Here is an 18,267-nt window from a genome sequence, read left to right on the forward strand (position 1 = left end):
AGGGCATTTACAACCTTTCTTATCAAATTGTCATTTCAATTATTCCTTGAGTCCCAGAAATTACTTCTTGTATCCTACCTTAAGTAGAATATTCTCAATTTTGACTTTTTTATCTGTGAAATTTGTTGATGCCGCAATCCACACCCTTTCTTGCGTCTTTGACGGAGAAAATCACCAAATTTCCACCCTTTCAGTAATATTTGTGATTGTATGTCATTGTTCCAATTTACAAAGAAACTAACCCTCTGTATGCACATTTGAAACTTTCCCGCATTATCTCTCAAAACATTTTCTTCTATGGCTTCATCTATTCTACCGTGTGAGCTGGATTTATGTCACACAAAGTGTCAGAGAGCTTTCACATATTCACCATCAAATACACTGTTAGAAATTTTTATCTGCTTTCCAATTTTCTCATAATTTTCCCATAACGAGTTTTTCCTATTTGCAATTGCGGCTAAATTTTCCCCGAACGCTCCTTTGAGGCAAGAGAAAATGGCGCATTTCGGTGAACTAGAAAATGGCCGCTAAGAATTTTACAGTATGGCACGAAATAGTGAATTGAGACACTAAAAGTCTGAAATTTATAGTTGAAATAGGATTTTTAAGGTTTGAGAATAAATAAATGACTGCGTGGGGTAGTTTCGTCCATGAATAGTGTTATGGTGTCTACACACTAGAAGCAATTTTCTTTAAAAATTGCCTTTTTTAAAACAAATTTCTCCTAGTGTGTAAAGGCCTTTAGAAAATACGTTTTTTGGCCTAATTATTGAGGTCTGTGAATTGTGTTTTGTGTTTTAGATATTTAAGGGCGTCCACTAATGGCCTCTACACATTGGAAGCAATTTTTGTCAAAAATTGCTTTTTTGAAGGAAATTCCCTGCAGCGTTGTAGGCGGAAACGTCAAATTTCTGTCAAAAACGCAATTTTTGACGAAAATTGCTCCCAATGTGTAGACACCTTAAGAGAAATCCGAAAAAAATTAAAATAACATTCCGGAAATGTTAATTTTACCCTGCAGTATTGATTCGAAATCGGTGTAAATATTACCCTTTTTAGGTGTATTGGGGGTTAAAGTTAACCTTTTTAATGTTAATTTTACCCTTGAAAAGGTGTAAAATTAACAATAAAAAATGTTAATATATTTTTACACCTAAAAAGTGTTAAAGTTATGAGGAAAAAAAGTTAATCGCACCCTCCTTTTTTCTCAGTGCTACACATTGTGAGCAGTTTTTGTCAAAAATTGTCGTTTTGAGGGAAATAGTTCGCACTGCTGGAAAGACTGGAAACGTTAAAATTCTGTCAAAAATGCGATTTTTTACGTAAATTGCTCCCAATGCGTAGAGGCCCCTAATGGCGTCTACACATTGGGAGCTATTTTCGTCAAAAATTGCGTTTTTGACAGAAATTTGACGTTTCCCCCTACAACGCTGCAGGGAATTTCCTTCAAAAAAAGCAATTTTTGACAAAAATTGTTGCCAATGCGTAGAGGCCCCTAAGAGATTTAATTAAACTATTACTTGGATCAGTTGTGGTTTAAAAAGATTATTTTTGTGTGAAACTGCCCCATTGTCATACCTGAAGAAAAGTGACAGGAAGTAGAAAATGGTTAATATCAGTATGACTACTAATGGGCACCATACAGACCTTTTTGACGTTTACTCTTATGGCCTCTACACATTGGGAGCAATTTTTGTCAAAAATTGCATTTTTTGAAGGAAATTCCCTGCAGCGTTGTAGGGGAAAACGTCAAATTTCTGTCAAAAACGCAATTTTTGACGAAATTGCTCCCAATGTGTAGACGCCTTTAAGGTCTCTACAGATTAAGAGCCATTTATAACAAAAATTGAATTTTTCACAGAATTTTGACGTTTTAAAAAAGCAATTTTTGACAAAAATTGCTCCCAATGTGTAGAGGCCTTTATGTCGTCTACACACTAGGAGCAGCTTAAAAAGAAAATGCTCGAGTGCGATCTGTCGATTTCTTCCAAAAATGGTGCCAAATTTTGGCGATCTTTCGATTTCTTCGCAAAGTAATGCCGATATGCCTATTTTTAGGTTCAAATTGGCACTATTTTGCCGATCGTCGGTCACGGTTTACTCTGAGAGTTACTTATTTACCCCTTGAAAATGCTTTTTTTTTTGCAAGAAAATTTCCCTATCAGGCAGACACGTCAAAATTCTTTTAAAATACGTTTTTTTTTTAATTTTGACATAGCAAGTTTTGACGCAAATGAATGTTAATATATATAAACCTTAATGGCATCTACACACTAGAAGCAATTTTTGTCAAAATTTGACAAAAATTGCTACAATTAAACATTTTGTGGGATTAACTGCTGTATTAAATAAGATAAAGATTATATTTAATTATATGTTAGATATTTTGTCATAAATTATCAAAAATTATTGCGATGATTTTTATTGTTGGGAAAATTGTTGATTAGGATTGTTTTTTTTTAACATTCCATAATAAATATTATTTGACAATTAAAAAAAAAATAACTTTTCTTTCTCCACCTTTGTTTGTTTTAAGGAAAAAAAGATTTTTATAGAAATTGAGCAACATAATGTGTTTTATTAGTTTTTCAAATGTTTTAAAACTACACATTTTTAATTGTAAAATAAAAGGTTTTATTTCCAACCATATTTTATATTTTTTAAATCTAATATGCTAACATGTTTGATTGTAAATTTATTCGAAGATATGTTCAACATTTTTGGATATCTTAGTATGACTTTTAAGCTTTTTAAAAAATCTTTAAAAATAGTCATTTGAGTTTGTTTTTTAAATGAATATTAGAGATATGTTTATCAAAACCGTTATGAACAATTTAAAAATCATAAATTAGAAAAAAATTTAGTAGAGTCTATGGAACACCTTTTCGACAGGGAACCCATTGACACTTTTGTCAAAATTTTGAAATTTATTTTATGCACTCAATAAAATCTAAGTAATATATCGTTTATTCATAAATATGCGTTTTTCGATAAGGATAAGTATTCGAATTTCGTATTCCAAAGTGTCAAAAGATGTTCCTTTCACCCTAGTTTAACTTAGAACTGTGGAAAATTCTTGTTTTTTTTCTTTTTTAAATTTCAATTTTTACTGAACTGAATATGGATGAGAAGAAATATTTTACGGAATTTTTGAAATAATATTTATACTTTAGTATCAATATTTTTTTTATAAATTATTTAATTATTTTATATCTTCGGTTAAAGTTACAAAATTGACGTTTTGAACGCAAACTTGAATCAGACAGCCCTTAGTCCTTTTGTGAATGTAGAATCTTATGGTGTCTACACACTAGAAGCAATTTTCCTCATAATAGAATTTAAAAAAAAAAAAATCTGGCGTTACTGCTTACAAGGATAGGAGAAAATTTCTTTAAAAATGCATTAAAGAAATTTCTACTAATGTGTAAACTCCATTACACACGGGTCAGACTGGAATTTTAGCCTAGGTGCCAAAGGTTCTGAAATTTTAAATGAAAAGCAATTTTTCAGAATATAATGGATTCTTTATCATCAATGAACAATTTTAAGTCAAAATTTTCTCAAAGAATATTGCCTTATAATAAATTATAAAGTTAATCCATATGGCTAATAGCCTAGACACACTTATACGGGCTTCAGACCTAAGGATTAGCTATCTGGCTTAACTCCTCTAATCCCTCATCAAGCATGATTTTTTTTAGGAAACTGTTGTTTAGGATTGAATATTAAGGGCAAATGATTCATTCGATTTTGAAAAATCAATAAAATTCCTAGTTACTAAGATTTTTGAGACCTTCAGGAACTGGGCTAAACCTCCAGTCTGAAGCCGGCTTTACGACTTAAGCTTAAGACGACTTATGACTATTTAACGTCAGTAGAATCAATATAATGATCGGATTACATTTCCATAAAATTCTGACTAATATGTCTCTCGGCCTTGAAATGACTTTAGTTAGGGGGAAACTAATGTGAATTTAGTAAAATCATCATTTTAATTTTAATTACGTAAAGCGGTGTCTTGGTTTAGGTCGTAAGCTTTAAAGGGTCTTTAGACTAGCGGTTTAACCCAGTTCTTCGAAGGTTTTAAAATTCTAAATAGCCATCAATTTCATTTGATTTTCAGAATTTAGCAGATCATTCGCCCATAATAGTACATAGATAGATAGATAATTTATTTCATCAACAATGTCTTAATAGCGCGTTACAATAGGATTTTTGTGAGATGTTTGTGACTTTGCGTCCACCGCCGTCTTAGCGTTGGTGCCCAACCTCCAGAGCAAAACGGTGGAAAAGCTCTTTCGTAGGTTGTATATGCCATGGTAAATTATTCATCAAATTTATGATAAAAAAAAACCATAAAAAAAACATTCCTGAGTTAAATTGTTCAATGAATTTTGAATGGTAAGAAATTGGAACATGTAAGCTACATGTGAGCTAGGTTTGAATCCAGTATTATGCTCTAGACAGACTTGTACCCCAGACACACTTACGACTTAAACCGAGAGCCGACTTAGTCAAGGGGCAAACAACTGACCAAAACTTCATGTCGTAGAATCAATATTCACAAAATATTCACAGTTTTATATGAGAAGAAGAAAATATTCGAATATTTCACTAAATATTCGCGATATTCGCAATATTCAGGACTATTCGCGATATTCGCAATATTCAGGAATTATTCGTGATATTCGCAATATTCAGGAATTATTCGCGATATTCACGATGTTTATGAAATATTCGCAATATTCACGAAAAAATGCCGATATTCGCAATATTCACATTGGTAGATGTTCTAGACTCGCGAGTTGTTTTTCCCTTGGACTTAGTGGAAAATTATGGAAATGAAGTTTAACCATTATTCATTCATTTTCAACCGCTTATCCCTATTGGGGTCGCGGGCCCATGACATCCAAATTAGTAGCCCATGCTTGTCGATCTTCCGCCACTTCAGGATTCGATCGGGTTCGGGTTCGATCCAAAAGCGTTCCAAGGCAAGATTCTGAATTTGATTCAGCCACCTTGTTCTAGGTCTGCCTCGAGGTCGACGCCTTCTCACAATGACATGCATAGCTTTTCTGGGGAATCATTTAACCATTATTTTAAGTATAATCAGGTCTGTCAAGGCCCTTACGGCTGAGTAGGAAAGTGATGGGCATGTGGTCTAATAATTATGTTAGGCCCTTTTCGGGCTTAAGCCGTAGATCCGTTCAGCACATAACACCTTAAAACCGTGTAACTTCGGAAATGGGGCCTTCTACGAAAACTTAACATCTTCACTATATCTTTTATAACTCGTTTAGGGTTCGAAAGATATTTACGAAACAGTTTCTTTTAAATACCTTAAGTCTTAAAACTTTTCGTGCCATACTGTATTCTCCATAAATTTAACTAGTTTATGCAATTTGATTCGCAGATATGCATTTTCCGAGTCGCTTTATGTGATAACCAACAAATGAAAAAAGATATGAAATAGGAAATTGATGAAATAATTCAACGTATGCTGGGGCATTAAAGTTTTGCCTTTTTGATTTGAAAAAATCATCAGACTGTGTCTAACACACGTCTCTATTGATTCTGTGAATAGAAATAGCTCAAAGTGAAATATAATAGTCAAAAAACAAAAAATTAAATAAAAAATATATTAAATAGCAAATAATTAACATTCATCTTCTAAAAAAAAGTGTTAGTTAAAATATAGTGTTAGAGCTCTATATTAAAAGAAAAATAGTAAAGTTTTATTTATTTTGAAAATCTAAAATAGATAAAGTAAGAAAATTTACGTGTGTTAACTGTTGAGTGAGCTTAAGCTTAAAAATCAAAGACTACGGGAGTTTTACTGTTAAATTTGCAAGGCTTTTAACTTAAAAAAGCCAAAAAAAAAGAAAATATAATTAGCAGTGAGACTTAGCAAGGCAAAGAATTGTGACAATTAAATCTAAATATCCTGTAAAGCGGTAGATTTTAAAATTGGCGCAGGAGGTACATCAAAGGCGGTGGGAAAATGTCGGGAAATTGTGAAAAGAGTGTTACGGTGGATGTGGAGAAGGTGGAGGGTGGAGAAAGTAGTACGGGAAACTCTGTGCAGCAGCCAACGGAATCATCACCAGCGAAATCTGCCGAAGCTGGTGAGAGAATTACTGCAATTTTTCCTATTTTTTTTTATGTGGGTCACCTTTCGCTCATTTTCCTGGTTCTGGAAATGTAGGTTAGCTGACAAAGAGAGTGAAGAGAAAAAAGTGTCAATGAAGCTCTTTTTCTATCCATTCTATTATCTATGAATTGTTCTTAATTAAATTGTAGTCAGGTGCAGAAATACATTCCAAATAGCATTTCGGGTATGATGCAATTAATCTCAAGCGAAAGCCCGGAGAGAAAATGAGTTCAATATTGGTAGGTGTGAAAGTTTTCCGATTGAAACCGTCAATTGTGTGGTCCCTATAGCTAAATACTCTGCAAAGTTGCACTTTAGTGGAAAATTCCGTAGTATTCATTCGAAGTTAGGTGATATTCTTAATTGTTTCATCTATTGTATTATTCACAAAATTTCATGCATGCTCATTCAACTTAAACTTTATCAAAAGCTTTTAAACTTTCAACAGAACTGGTGCTTAAAAACATTTAAAGGTGTCTACACATTGGAGCTGATTTCATCAAGAATTATTTCAAAAATTCTTGAAAGAAAAATTCCTATTTTTGAAGGAATTTTTGAAGAAATATGCCTCCACATTGGGTTTATTTTCCATCAAATTTTTTTGACAGATTGTGACAGATTTGAAAAAAGCAAGAAAATTCCTTGAATATGATTTTTGAAAGAAATTGCATTGAAATTTTCTTCAAAAACCCATCTTTTTTGTCAAAAATTCATACCAATGTGTAGGCAAATTTTTTGATGCACATTTTTTGAAGCTCATTTTTGACAGAAATTTCTCATAATGTGTAGACACCTTTAGGAACAAAAAATGCTCGTTAAGTGACCATGTTGTTATGAGCATTGTTCGTAACATGATTATTTGACGAGCATTTTTTGTTCTTTTACAAACATTGGTTCTTAAATGTTCGTAAACATATACAGATGTTCGTCAACTTTTGTCATTAGTTCGTAATTTTATGATAGATAAACAAAACTGTACGGTAAAATGTTGTAAAAGAACAAAAACTTTTCGTCAAATGGCAATGTTATCGTACTATCACACTAGGATTTTTTCAATTTGTAAATTCAATTTAATTTTCAGATGAATTGTTCCTATGCGTTATTTTTCACACTAAAAACCAATTGAATTGATAGATCTTCACTTATTTATTAATAAAAACTAATACTTGGTCGAGAAAACCTGTTTAAATATGTTAAAATAACATAAATGTGGTTGCTCAAATAAATATGAATTCAGCAAATTAAAATGTTAAAATTGCTCAATAATTTTAATTTTATTACAGTTACATAAGTTGTGTTTTGAAGAAAATTGTTCTTATTAAATTTATATAAGTACTTGGAATTAATATTACTTGTGGCGAAAATTTAAGAAAAGTACAGTGTTTTAGTGATAAATTTGCATAAAGTGAAGCTTAGGAATCGGGAGCAATTCATTAAGTTCCTCCAAAGCCATTCGAAGGAAATTGTTACAGTAGGCCTCGTAATAGGCCATATTAGGCGTTTGGTTCCAGATTTGACACTTGGGTCGCACTGTAGTCCATGTCATTTTTTAAAATTATCAACGACTTTTAGTATTGATATTGCTCGACGGCTTCCATTTTCTTTGCGATTGTGGTCTCTTCATTATGGATCACAATTATCACAACTACTCAATAAAGTTTGCCAAAAATATTAAAATAATTATGACAACCTTGCATATCGTTTACTAAAAAACATAACCTAACTTAAAATCAGCGTATTGAAATCAACGGTCGATAAATTGTGGACTATAGAGCGATGGCCTATAACGAGGTTCTACTGTATGTTAAGAAATTTCAGTTGTGAGTTGGAACGACTTCATACAGATTTTCAATAAGACTGTAAGAGAATTGCTGCATGAGCCTTTTGCCTGCAAATATTTTTTTCTGGCTTTGGGGATCCTTCTGAATAACAGATAAGTGACTTATATGACATTTTAAGTACCATTAGACATTTTCCGGAATCATTCACAATCAAAAGTCTCGCGGCACTATTTAAAATTGAGCAATTTCTTGCAAAATGTGTCCTGACTGTGAGAATTTTCAAGTAAATTCTAGAAATCTTAATGCTCAATTGGCTCAATTGAATTTAAAATTAAAACGTGAAAAATCCTAGTGCGATAGCACCGTTACGAGCAAGATTTGTGAAAGAGTATACAAACTTTTACGAACTTGGTTATACGTTTTACGACCAATTTGTAAATTCCGAGTAGGAATTCACAAAAACCTATGAACAATTTAATGAAATGTTTTTTTACTTAAAAAAAAATTGTTCAACTTAAAAAATATGGAACAACTCACTGAAATATTTCAATTTCATTAGATCAACATTAGAGGCGTTCTAGTCGCAAGAACTAAGTTTGCTTTTATTTATCTTGATGATTGTGTATCTGAAAAGGTTAAGACAGCAAAAGTTCAAATGATATTCAGTCCCTTATTTCACTCCTGTAACATTTCCAAATTCTATGCAGAAATTTATCTTACATTCCGCGGATATGGCGGAAAATATCTGTGGAAGGTCTATTGAATTTCCGCAGCATTTGACTACGGGGTTCGTTAGTGGGTATTCTTCTCCTTTGCTAGCAAAAACATCTCAAAACTCCTGCTTTTCATTGTAGATTGATTTTATTCTCTCTTTATTATCTCCCGGAACTAAAAGCTCTCTAAAGAAACTTTTAGTGGTACACGATTTTATGAATTTCCACGGATACTGAGAATATTAAGTTTTCGAGTTTAAAAGAAGAAACTTTTGAAATATACCCCACTACATCTTGGTATCTAGGTGGGATTTTCACGGTACTGCAATTTTCACGTTGAATAGAAATTGCTTTTGGCTAGTATAATACAAAGGAATCCTCAAACTTGGTAGAATGAGAATAGTTTTGGAGCTATATAAAATGTAATTAATTCTCATATTTATTTTGTTTTAGTTTGACTTTAAGTAGCAAATTGAAGGAAAGGGAGTGGAAAATATAAAATTCTCTCGTTAATCTTGGAGAGTTTGTTTCTTAAAAGTCAGTTAAAGTTCTTTTTAAGATGTTAATATTGTTTTTTACTTATGCAGAACTATCGTAAAATTGAATTCTTCTATTTGTTTTCCACTACGCATAACTATTAATGTCTTATCTGCAAAATATATCCGAAAAAAAATAAATTTTTGATGAAATCGTAATATTTGTTGTCTTGCAGAATTTGGAATTGAGCCAATTTTACTGGTGGATGAAAACTTTCAAAGTTCGTAACTTTTCCGACTTTTTTTTTTACTATACATAGCGCATAATTCCAGGAGAAAACCACTTTTATTCGTGTCAAGAACTTTTATGTGAGTGATTTGTGTGAATGTGGAATGCAGAGCGAAGAGTTTGTGAAAAAAACCACATATTTTGTGTTTTGCTTTCTTTTGGAAGACTCCTTGTTATGGTAGAATTAAAAACAAAGAGTGATTTATAAGAGCGGAAGAAATATGTATCTCTCATCCTATTGTTGGGCTTCTTTAAGTTCTTCTACGTTGTCAAAGAAAGGGAAAAAATTATATAAGTCCTTCTTAACCTATTTTATAAACCATACTCAATTTATTTTTAAGTTGATCCTTTCGTTGAATTAATTTCTCAATTTGTTATTATGAGAATTTTCTAGGATAATCTGCCGAAATAATAAGTTTGTTCGTTTTGATGATTATTTTCTTCTCCTATTGGTGAAAGTTTCGTATTAGCATGATTAACCACTTATGGCCACTTTTGAACCACTTTCCGCCACTTCAAAAATAAAAGATGAATTGAGTGAATTACCAACTAAACAAACTCTGATTCATAGTAAAATCCACGATTTTTTACGTGGATCCGTGGATGTGTAAAAACTTTTGGAAAGATAAATCTTTCTCCTGAATTTTTTTTTTAGTACATAACTGTTCTCATGTGCTTCTGCGGTATCGACTTTTTCTCTGTAGGTTTCAGCCCTAGCCGTTTGGTGGTTTCAAATACAATGATAACTAGAGAAAATAGTCGTGACAGGAACCAACAAAAAGAAAAATCGATTACTGTGAAGTACACGAAAACAGTTATGTACTAAAATTGTTGTCCTCGATCTCAGGGCAATCATTTTTCTAGTCTTCAAGACCCAGGACACGGACCTCGACGCTCTCTCTTTTACGGCTTTTCCAAGACTGTTTGTCCCCTTCTCTACATTAACGTTTTCTTTTCGGTCCCATTCTAATGAGGGGAACGACTCACGAATTTCAAGTTATGACCGCTGTAATTATTATAGACGAATTGACTTCACTAGAATTTCGGTTCGACAGAATGTAGCAGGTAATAGACGGAAACACTGAACCTTTCTTAATTTTCACAATTTTATTCTCTACGACGTGTCGAGGATGGATGTCCTCTTCATCAGGTCTACAATTCAATTATACATTTTTTTTAAGGCAACATTTCTATCAAAAATATTTTTGTGAATTTTTCTTTTTTCTTACATCGAATATGGCAGGGAAAATCACGTACAGGTGAGAGTTGTTACACTGCACTTGAACTTGAATCACAACTTGATCCGTAAGATCTATTTCAGTTAGTTGGACATAAATTTTCATCTCAGCTATGAAATCCATCTTCCCTTGTTGTACAGTGCCCGCTCTCTAATCCGGATCGGCGTAATCCGGACGAGTTCTCGACGGTTACATATAAAATAATTTTGAGGTTATGTGTGCATGTCTGGTTCACCAATGAAAATGAATTTTCTTGTGAAGTTTTTGTTTAATAAATGAAGTATAATATCATAGAATTCACTAATTATGTCTTTTTAATCTTCTTTAAAACTTTTATTACTAATTCTCCAAAACAAATCTTCTATTATATTTTCAAGACGTTGAACAAATTCAAAAAATCCATCCGGATTACGAAGCAGACATCTGTCATATTGTCTCCCAATGATCCGGATTACAAAGCGGGGACTGTATTAGTTTTCTGCTGTCTCAATTTTACTCTCTGTAAGAGCGAGATGTAGATGGTGTTGATCCCAACTGTATCAGCTTTTCTGTTGACTGTGTGTGGCTTGTGCATCTGAATGTGGAGCATCTCTAAATACTCAAGCCTTCTGTTTTGCTCGCACTTATCCAGAACTTCAGCTGAAACAAACTGAAACCGGTGTTGAATTTCTCTGGCATAGTTTTGATAGAAATTTTGTCTAGAAAAAAATTGTTTAATTGAATTGTAATTTCTGGTAGGTGAAATCGACGGTGAGACTTCTATTCTGCTATTTCAGGACAAAATTGTCCTTCCGGTGAGCGTCGGTGAGGTGGTTCAATCCAAAATTAAAGCACTCAAGGTTCCAGAGCTTTCGACACTACATCGTGTCTTCTTCAGTGGTTCTTGGTTAGTCTATTATTTTGGATATTGTCACTTTTTTGTGTCTAAATTGACACTCATCAGATTGGAAACAACAGTTTGGAGCTATTAATTAAAAAATCACAAAATTATCACTAACAATTTTTCTGTGTTTTTTCTGCAAAACGGCTTGGTACTCGAATAGGAATTGAATTGTATACCTGTAGTTGTGATTGAATTGTATACCTGATGACGAGAACATCCATCATCAAATTGTCGTAGAGAATAAAATTGTGAAAATCAAGAAAGGTTCAGTGTTTCCGTCTATTTCCTGCGAACTGACTTCTTCAAAATTATGTCCAAGAGGAACATATCTCTGTTTAATTTTTCATTGGGATAGCGCTATAACTCCCTAATGAATCAATGAAATATTTATCGGTCTGATTCAAACCTGTTTTACATAAATTGTAAGGAAAGAAAAATTTCATTTGCTGAATAATTCTGCCGCGGTCTTTCCTATTTGGTGTATTTTTCAAGAAATATAAGTCTTATAGCTTTTTTATTGAAGAATAAAGTTATTCAAGCGACGTTTAAATTTATTACATTGCTCTTATGATAGATGGAAAACTATAAAAGTTATATTACAGTAAAACGAAGGATCGTGAAAAGGTCTCTCCTAACATCATTTTATTCCGCAAATCTAATTCTCAATAAATTGCAGCACGGTGAACTGTGTATTAATTAAAACAATTATAAAAAAATGAATTATGTGAATGAGATATGAAAAAGGTATGGTGCTACTGGTGATATTCCAATGAAAAATGAACATTTGTCACAGAACTTGACTGTTCTCAAGTGCTTCTGCTCAATCGACTTTTATTTGTGTTGGTTCCTGTCACGATTGTCGTGTTCTACCAAACAATCGTGACAGAAACCAATGCAAAAAAAGTCGGTATTGCAGAAGCACTTGAGAACAGTCATGTACTAAACAAATATTCAGGAGAAAGAATTTTCCTTCTCATTTTCCATTGGTATAGCACTATTAAGGACCATTTTGGCATTTTCAGTTTGACTTAAAGGGTTTTGTGATAACTTTATTTTATTTTTTACTGTCCAAAAATGTTTAATATTTTTTTATTCCTTCTAACTACAAAAGTGAGGTTATGTGAAAGATACTCAGAAAACCAGTTGTAAGCTCTGTGAGCTAATTGTAGATGCGATTCTTTAATTGCAAATTCAAATTGTACAAGCTTGAAAAATATTTTTACATCCAAGAAATGCAAAATTGCTTAAAAATTACTCAACTGCGGCCTATTTGAGTCAAATTACTTCTTGTTTATCAACTTTAAGATTTTTAAGTTTTACTTTTTAGTGGTGGATCAAATCGGTAGATTACAATAGATGTGAATATGAGGGATTGCATCTAAAATGAAGTTTCCTGGAAAATGTGCGAAGAAGCAATGTCTTCTATGTGCGATCGATCAATGTGAGTCAAATTTGTGAAATTTCTTCCACCCACAAAAACGGTCTTCTTCAGTCCAAAAGGTTTTTACATAAATATAAACCCTAATAACCGCTCTACCTCTTGTGATAGTCGTTTTTCAGAAAAGTGATATTAATTGTGCAAAATCGTATGAAGTATATTACACATAAAAATTACAATTTTGGACCTGTTTTTAATTTTTACTTCCTGAAACTAGGAAAAAAGGATTAGACTCACAATGGTTTCAGGAAAGGTGGGATTTAAGACTAGCTATTGAAATATATAGCCATAGGTAAGATTTATAAATGAATACGGAAGAAATACGAAGTGTTTGAAGGTAGCGTATGTGCGAACGATCAAAGCTTTCCCCTACCAATATTTGCGGTTAATATATCTTACGGTGTTTTATCTTACTGTAGCCTAAATCACTAAGAAAGTGACCTAATTCCTATTTAGGCACCAAAAGCAGATAGATATATGCAATTATTTATCTAACACAAATCTTGCTTGAATCATCATAAATGAACTAATACATTGCCGCAGGAGCCGTCAGAATCATATCAAGGGTTTCCTCTCACCACTGAACTCTAAGGCGTTGGGAAATTATGCTAAGACTTTAGAATTTCAAGAGTTTGTACCATTTCCAGGGAATGTTACACCAGCAAAAGGGGAAGAAAACAATTAAATACATCTGGATAACTACGAAATGTATAATAACAAGACGGATCTTGTTATTTCTTTGGAGATATAAATGAGCCAGAAGACATGTATGCAAAGTATGTTAATATTGCAATACCCTGGAGGTTTGTCCATAGTAAATGGAATGTATTGATCTATTCTGTAAATTTTCAAAACATCAATATTAGATGAGAAAATTATAATGTTTAATTTGAGATAGCAGCTGAATTGCATTGGAAACATCCTGCGTGTGTTGACTTAATTGAAGCAGGATATTGCTTAAATTACAAATTTTGAACACATTTTGCTTACTTTGAACCATATTACGTTGGATGTATTAAATATAGTTTGTAATAAAACAATATTGTTTACATAAAAAGGAAAATTATGATAAAATTCATCTCCATAATTTCCATCATTCGATCACGATTTTCAATTAATTTTTGTTTATTAAGTTCATAACTTATATTGGTTTGAGCTATTTATTTTATGCGAAAAATGTCATATTGTTATGAGAACTTTCTATAAATTAATATGCCATAGCCATAGTAAAAAGTTTTATTATAAAATTCTCTGAAAATTGCAATTGCCATTAAAGGGAAAATGCATTAGGAAACTTTGAATTATTTCCACGTTCAAAACTTTGAATAGATGGTATTCTCGTTTTATCTCTCATCTCGTTAGCATTACATCATTCATCAGTTATGTGTAGTGGTTGCATATATATATACGTGTATATTTACGAATGAAGTGATGTACTAAAGATCGTATCCTCATCTTGTTTTTCCATACATCAAACCATGCAGAAAAGTTCCTCCACTTTGGTTCAGCTTCGTTAATTGGATGCACTATATTTTCTTTTATGTATTGCTTCAGTGTTGTTTTGTTTATATAACTAGCATAAAACTTAATTAAATGCTTCAGATGAAGAAACTTTCCCAGAGAGCAATTGAACAGAAAAATATTGAACTTGGGATAAATACTGCAGCAATAATTCTAAGGAGTTTCCATGGAGCTAAATTGGATATTTCAGATTTAAAACCTCGATGAATTTACCCACAATAAGTTTAAACAGAACCAATTTAATAGCGAGTCCTCATTGAATGTGAGAAAGATAGAAATTAAAAAAAAATGTCTTAAATGTTTGGTATCTTTCTAATACCCAAGTGGCACGATATGACGAGAAATACGAGATTTAAAATAGGAAAATATGGGGCAATCATCTTATTGATGAACCCCTAAATATAAAAAAAATAGGAAAAAAGTCTACTTCAAATATGCCCCATATCAAAGTGCCATGTCCCATTTACCCATGGGGTAGATAACTGTGCCGATCACGGTTCACTCCAGTATCGATTTTTGTAAAAAATTTGGCGATTTGCTGATTTCGCACGGATTGGTCGATCTCGTGCCAATATGTGGATTCGGCAGAATTTCTACAGAAATTCTGTAGAAATTCCGCCACACGAGTTTATACGATCCACACAGTTTAAAGAACGCTATACTTCATAAGAGCATTTAAATATGCAGAGTCTTTTCTAAAATTGTGATAATCCGCCGATTTTTGCTAAGTAACATGCTGACCTGTCGATTTCTGGCCAAATTATGCCGATCTGTCAATTTTTTGCTCCAGATTGGCTAATTTCACCGATCGCCGCTCACGGTTCACTCTGAGAGAGACACTTATTCACCCCTTGCATTTACCCTACACGAAGAAATATTTTCTCGTTTTCTTTTTAATTATTAACAGGATCAAGAATGTATTTTACGGGAAGTAAAATATTTATCTTAATTCGATAGAAACGAATTTTTGCATTCTACGTGACTGCTTAAAATTAGGTAATCAACAAAGATGCCTTACGACTAGGGGAGACTGGGGCAAAACTTGTCAAAACGCATATTTAATTCTTTCACGAGCTCTGAGAAAACTTAAACGTTTTATAATGAGCATATTCTTATAGGAAATTTACTGCTCTACAACATTGTCGAAGATTATTTTCCTATATCGTAAAAGAAATGTGATTTTCGAATCATTTTCCAAAAGTCTATTTTGTGGAGATTCTCAAAATTGCTGGGGCAAATTTTGTCAGTCTTCGGATAATTTGTGACGTTTTACTCTCGCAAACATTAAAAATATCAAACAGACAAATTTTTATAGGAAATTTCTTCCTGTACAACTTTGTCGAAGATAATTTTTCTCTATCTTATCAGTGTTGATATTTTTTCAAAATTTCATTATTTTTTATTTTACATAATCCTTCGAGTCCCTTGAAACTTTGCAAGTTTAAGAAGGTTCATGAGGGCTATCTATAATAAAAATTTCAAGCCTCAGTCTCTTTCATTTTAGAAAATATTGAATATTGAAATTTTCGTTTTGACAAATTTTGCCCCAGTCTCCCCTAACGAAAACTTGTCGTATGTCTTTTTAATGTCACACCGTTTTTATTTATGACTTCCAAGAAGACTCGGATTCGACTGATTCAGGTTTAGTCGGGCCTAATAAAATTTACTTGGTTTAGGTTTTGCTGCATGGGTATGTTTACTCGTGTCTAGAAATACTACAAAACAAACAAAATGCATCACAAAATGTTCTTTATTTAATATTCTAATGAATAAATAATTATTAAATATTATGATAAAGATTATGATCAGTAAAATTAAAAATTGGAAAGTAGTAAAATATCAATCGCAAAAGGAAAATTAAGAAAATATTAACAATTTTCATATATTACTCACAAAAATGGAATATTTTATTTACCAAAAATGTAAATTTGGCATATTTAGATAGGGGAGACTGGAAATATTTTGAACAGAGGTAGTTTGAGTCTAGATGTTTTTTTTTGTATTTATTGTCAGCCTCTTATATTGTTGAGCTGTTTCAACCTGGTTCGCCAGTGAACCGCATTCTTAATTATTAGACCTAATTTCCATCAGTTTCTCACTAACCGAACCGTGTCTTGGGTTAAGCCAACAGATGGCTTAGTCAGAAACTGATTGGAATGTAGTATAATCATTATTTTGAATATAATTACGTTAACCCGTCTCTCGGCTTGTGCTGTAGGTCTGTCAAGGTCCTTAGTCTCCAGAGGATAAGATATATATGAATTCATAGATATTGTAAGGAACCTCGTCCACTGAAGAACTGTTCGACGATGTTGTGTAGACGTAAAAATGTGTGTTTGCAACTACCCCAAGTTTACTACTGCCCTAGTTTCCCCTACGGGCCATATAAAAATTCTAACACCGTTTTTTGGTTCTTGTGGGTAATGGCTCAAAATCAGAACATGAAAAAATGTCACTTACATCTCAAGTCTCCCCTATTACAAGAAAATTACCTCAAAATACCTCATAATTAAGGTAAACCTTAATACTGATGTGAGTGTTCAGTAGTTTTTTTTTCATTAGAAGATATTCTCAAGATATTCTCTCTCTCATTTACGCAAGCTGTAAGCTAGGGCTAAAATTTCTACGTATAAATTTTATTAAACATGTTATTTATGATTCCCAAATAATAAGGTATCTTAAATAACATTAAGCTGAAATAATACACAGTAATTGAGATACTTATGTTATCGAAACAGCGAATTAAAGAGACTAAAAGAGATGGGCATAACCTACAATTAGCTATACCTTTACCGAAGAGTATTGGGTTTCCACCACAATGAACATTCTGAGCTCGGAGGGATATGGTGCTTATGGTAGTACAACATGTAGTATGCTTCATGAGAATGAATCACATATGTGAGCTTTCCCATTGGAGTATCACTTGACCTAGTACGAGGATTTTTTCGCCGACGTTTAGTCATTGTACATGACACAGACTTGATTATGATGGATTTCCTGGAAGGAGTTGAGAAAGAAAAGTCAAGGAAAGTTAAGGAGTAATTATAAAGTTGTTGTAGTTACTTTTTTTCTCGAAACCTTCACCGTTGAATGTTCAACTAAAGTGAAATCGATGGTATTTATCCTTGAAAATTCAATTGATACAGCCCCTATTAAATATTCCGAGGGATATTGAATAAGTGCATGTTTACAATGCAAAGTGTATAGAATATTTTTCTCATATCATTTTCAATATGGGACATAAGCATTTTGAATATATGGGAATGTTGCAAATTTCACAGGAATAATTCTCATCTGTCAACTTTGCCATTGTTTAAATTGCATATTATGTGATGACAGTCTGTATGAGCTCCTGAATGCAATTGTCTTCTGAAAGGAATTCATTCTCCATCTACAAATTCAATATTCATCCTCATTCCTCTTGGTTACAGTTGAGCGTTCCATAGTATTATTGAATTCCTAACATATTGCGGAGAAATGAAAAATAGTACGCAACAAAATATTCATATAAATTCATTCCGTTTGATTTATTTTTGAGCGATGATTGGTGTGGCAAAAGCCGCATTATGGTTGATGTCTTGGCTTATGCTGAAAATTTCTTCGCTATAATCTATATTCAAATTAATTTTGATTTTGTACTTACTTAGGAGATAATATTGAAAATGTTTCGAAAATTGCTCAATTGTAGAAAGTTATGGAGAATAACTTCAAGCGGTGACGCAGATCAGCCCTTTAGCGTTTTGGTGCTGTTGTGTGTTTTAACCGGTTCATTATCGG

The 18,267-nt window shown here is 32.6% G+C and overlaps 1 protein-coding gene across 6 annotated transcripts in view; it reads left to right on the forward strand.

Moving 5' to 3' along the window:
• Window positions 1-18,267, forward strand: part of LOC129802080 (solute carrier family 12 member 4) — a 215,325-nt gene that overhangs the window by 102,213 nt on the left and 94,845 nt on the right. For 2 of the 6 annotated variants that reach the window (XM_055847640.1, XM_055847643.1), the window contains exon 2: window positions 5,414-6,125. The exons of the other annotated variants lie outside the window; for them this stretch is intronic. In XM_055847640.1, the coding sequence (XP_055703615.1) occupies window positions 6,002-6,125 (124 nt within the window). In that variant the 5' untranslated portion in view covers window positions 5,414-6,001. The remainder of the gene's footprint in view (window positions 1-5,413; window positions 6,126-18,267) is intronic. 6 annotated transcript variants of the gene reach the window in all.

Source organism: Phlebotomus papatasi, chromosome 2 (assembly GCF_024763615.1).
Source record: "Phlebotomus papatasi isolate M1 chromosome 2, Ppap_2.1, whole genome shotgun sequence".
NCBI lineage: Eukaryota > Metazoa > Arthropoda > Insecta > Diptera > Psychodidae > Phlebotomus > Phlebotomus papatasi.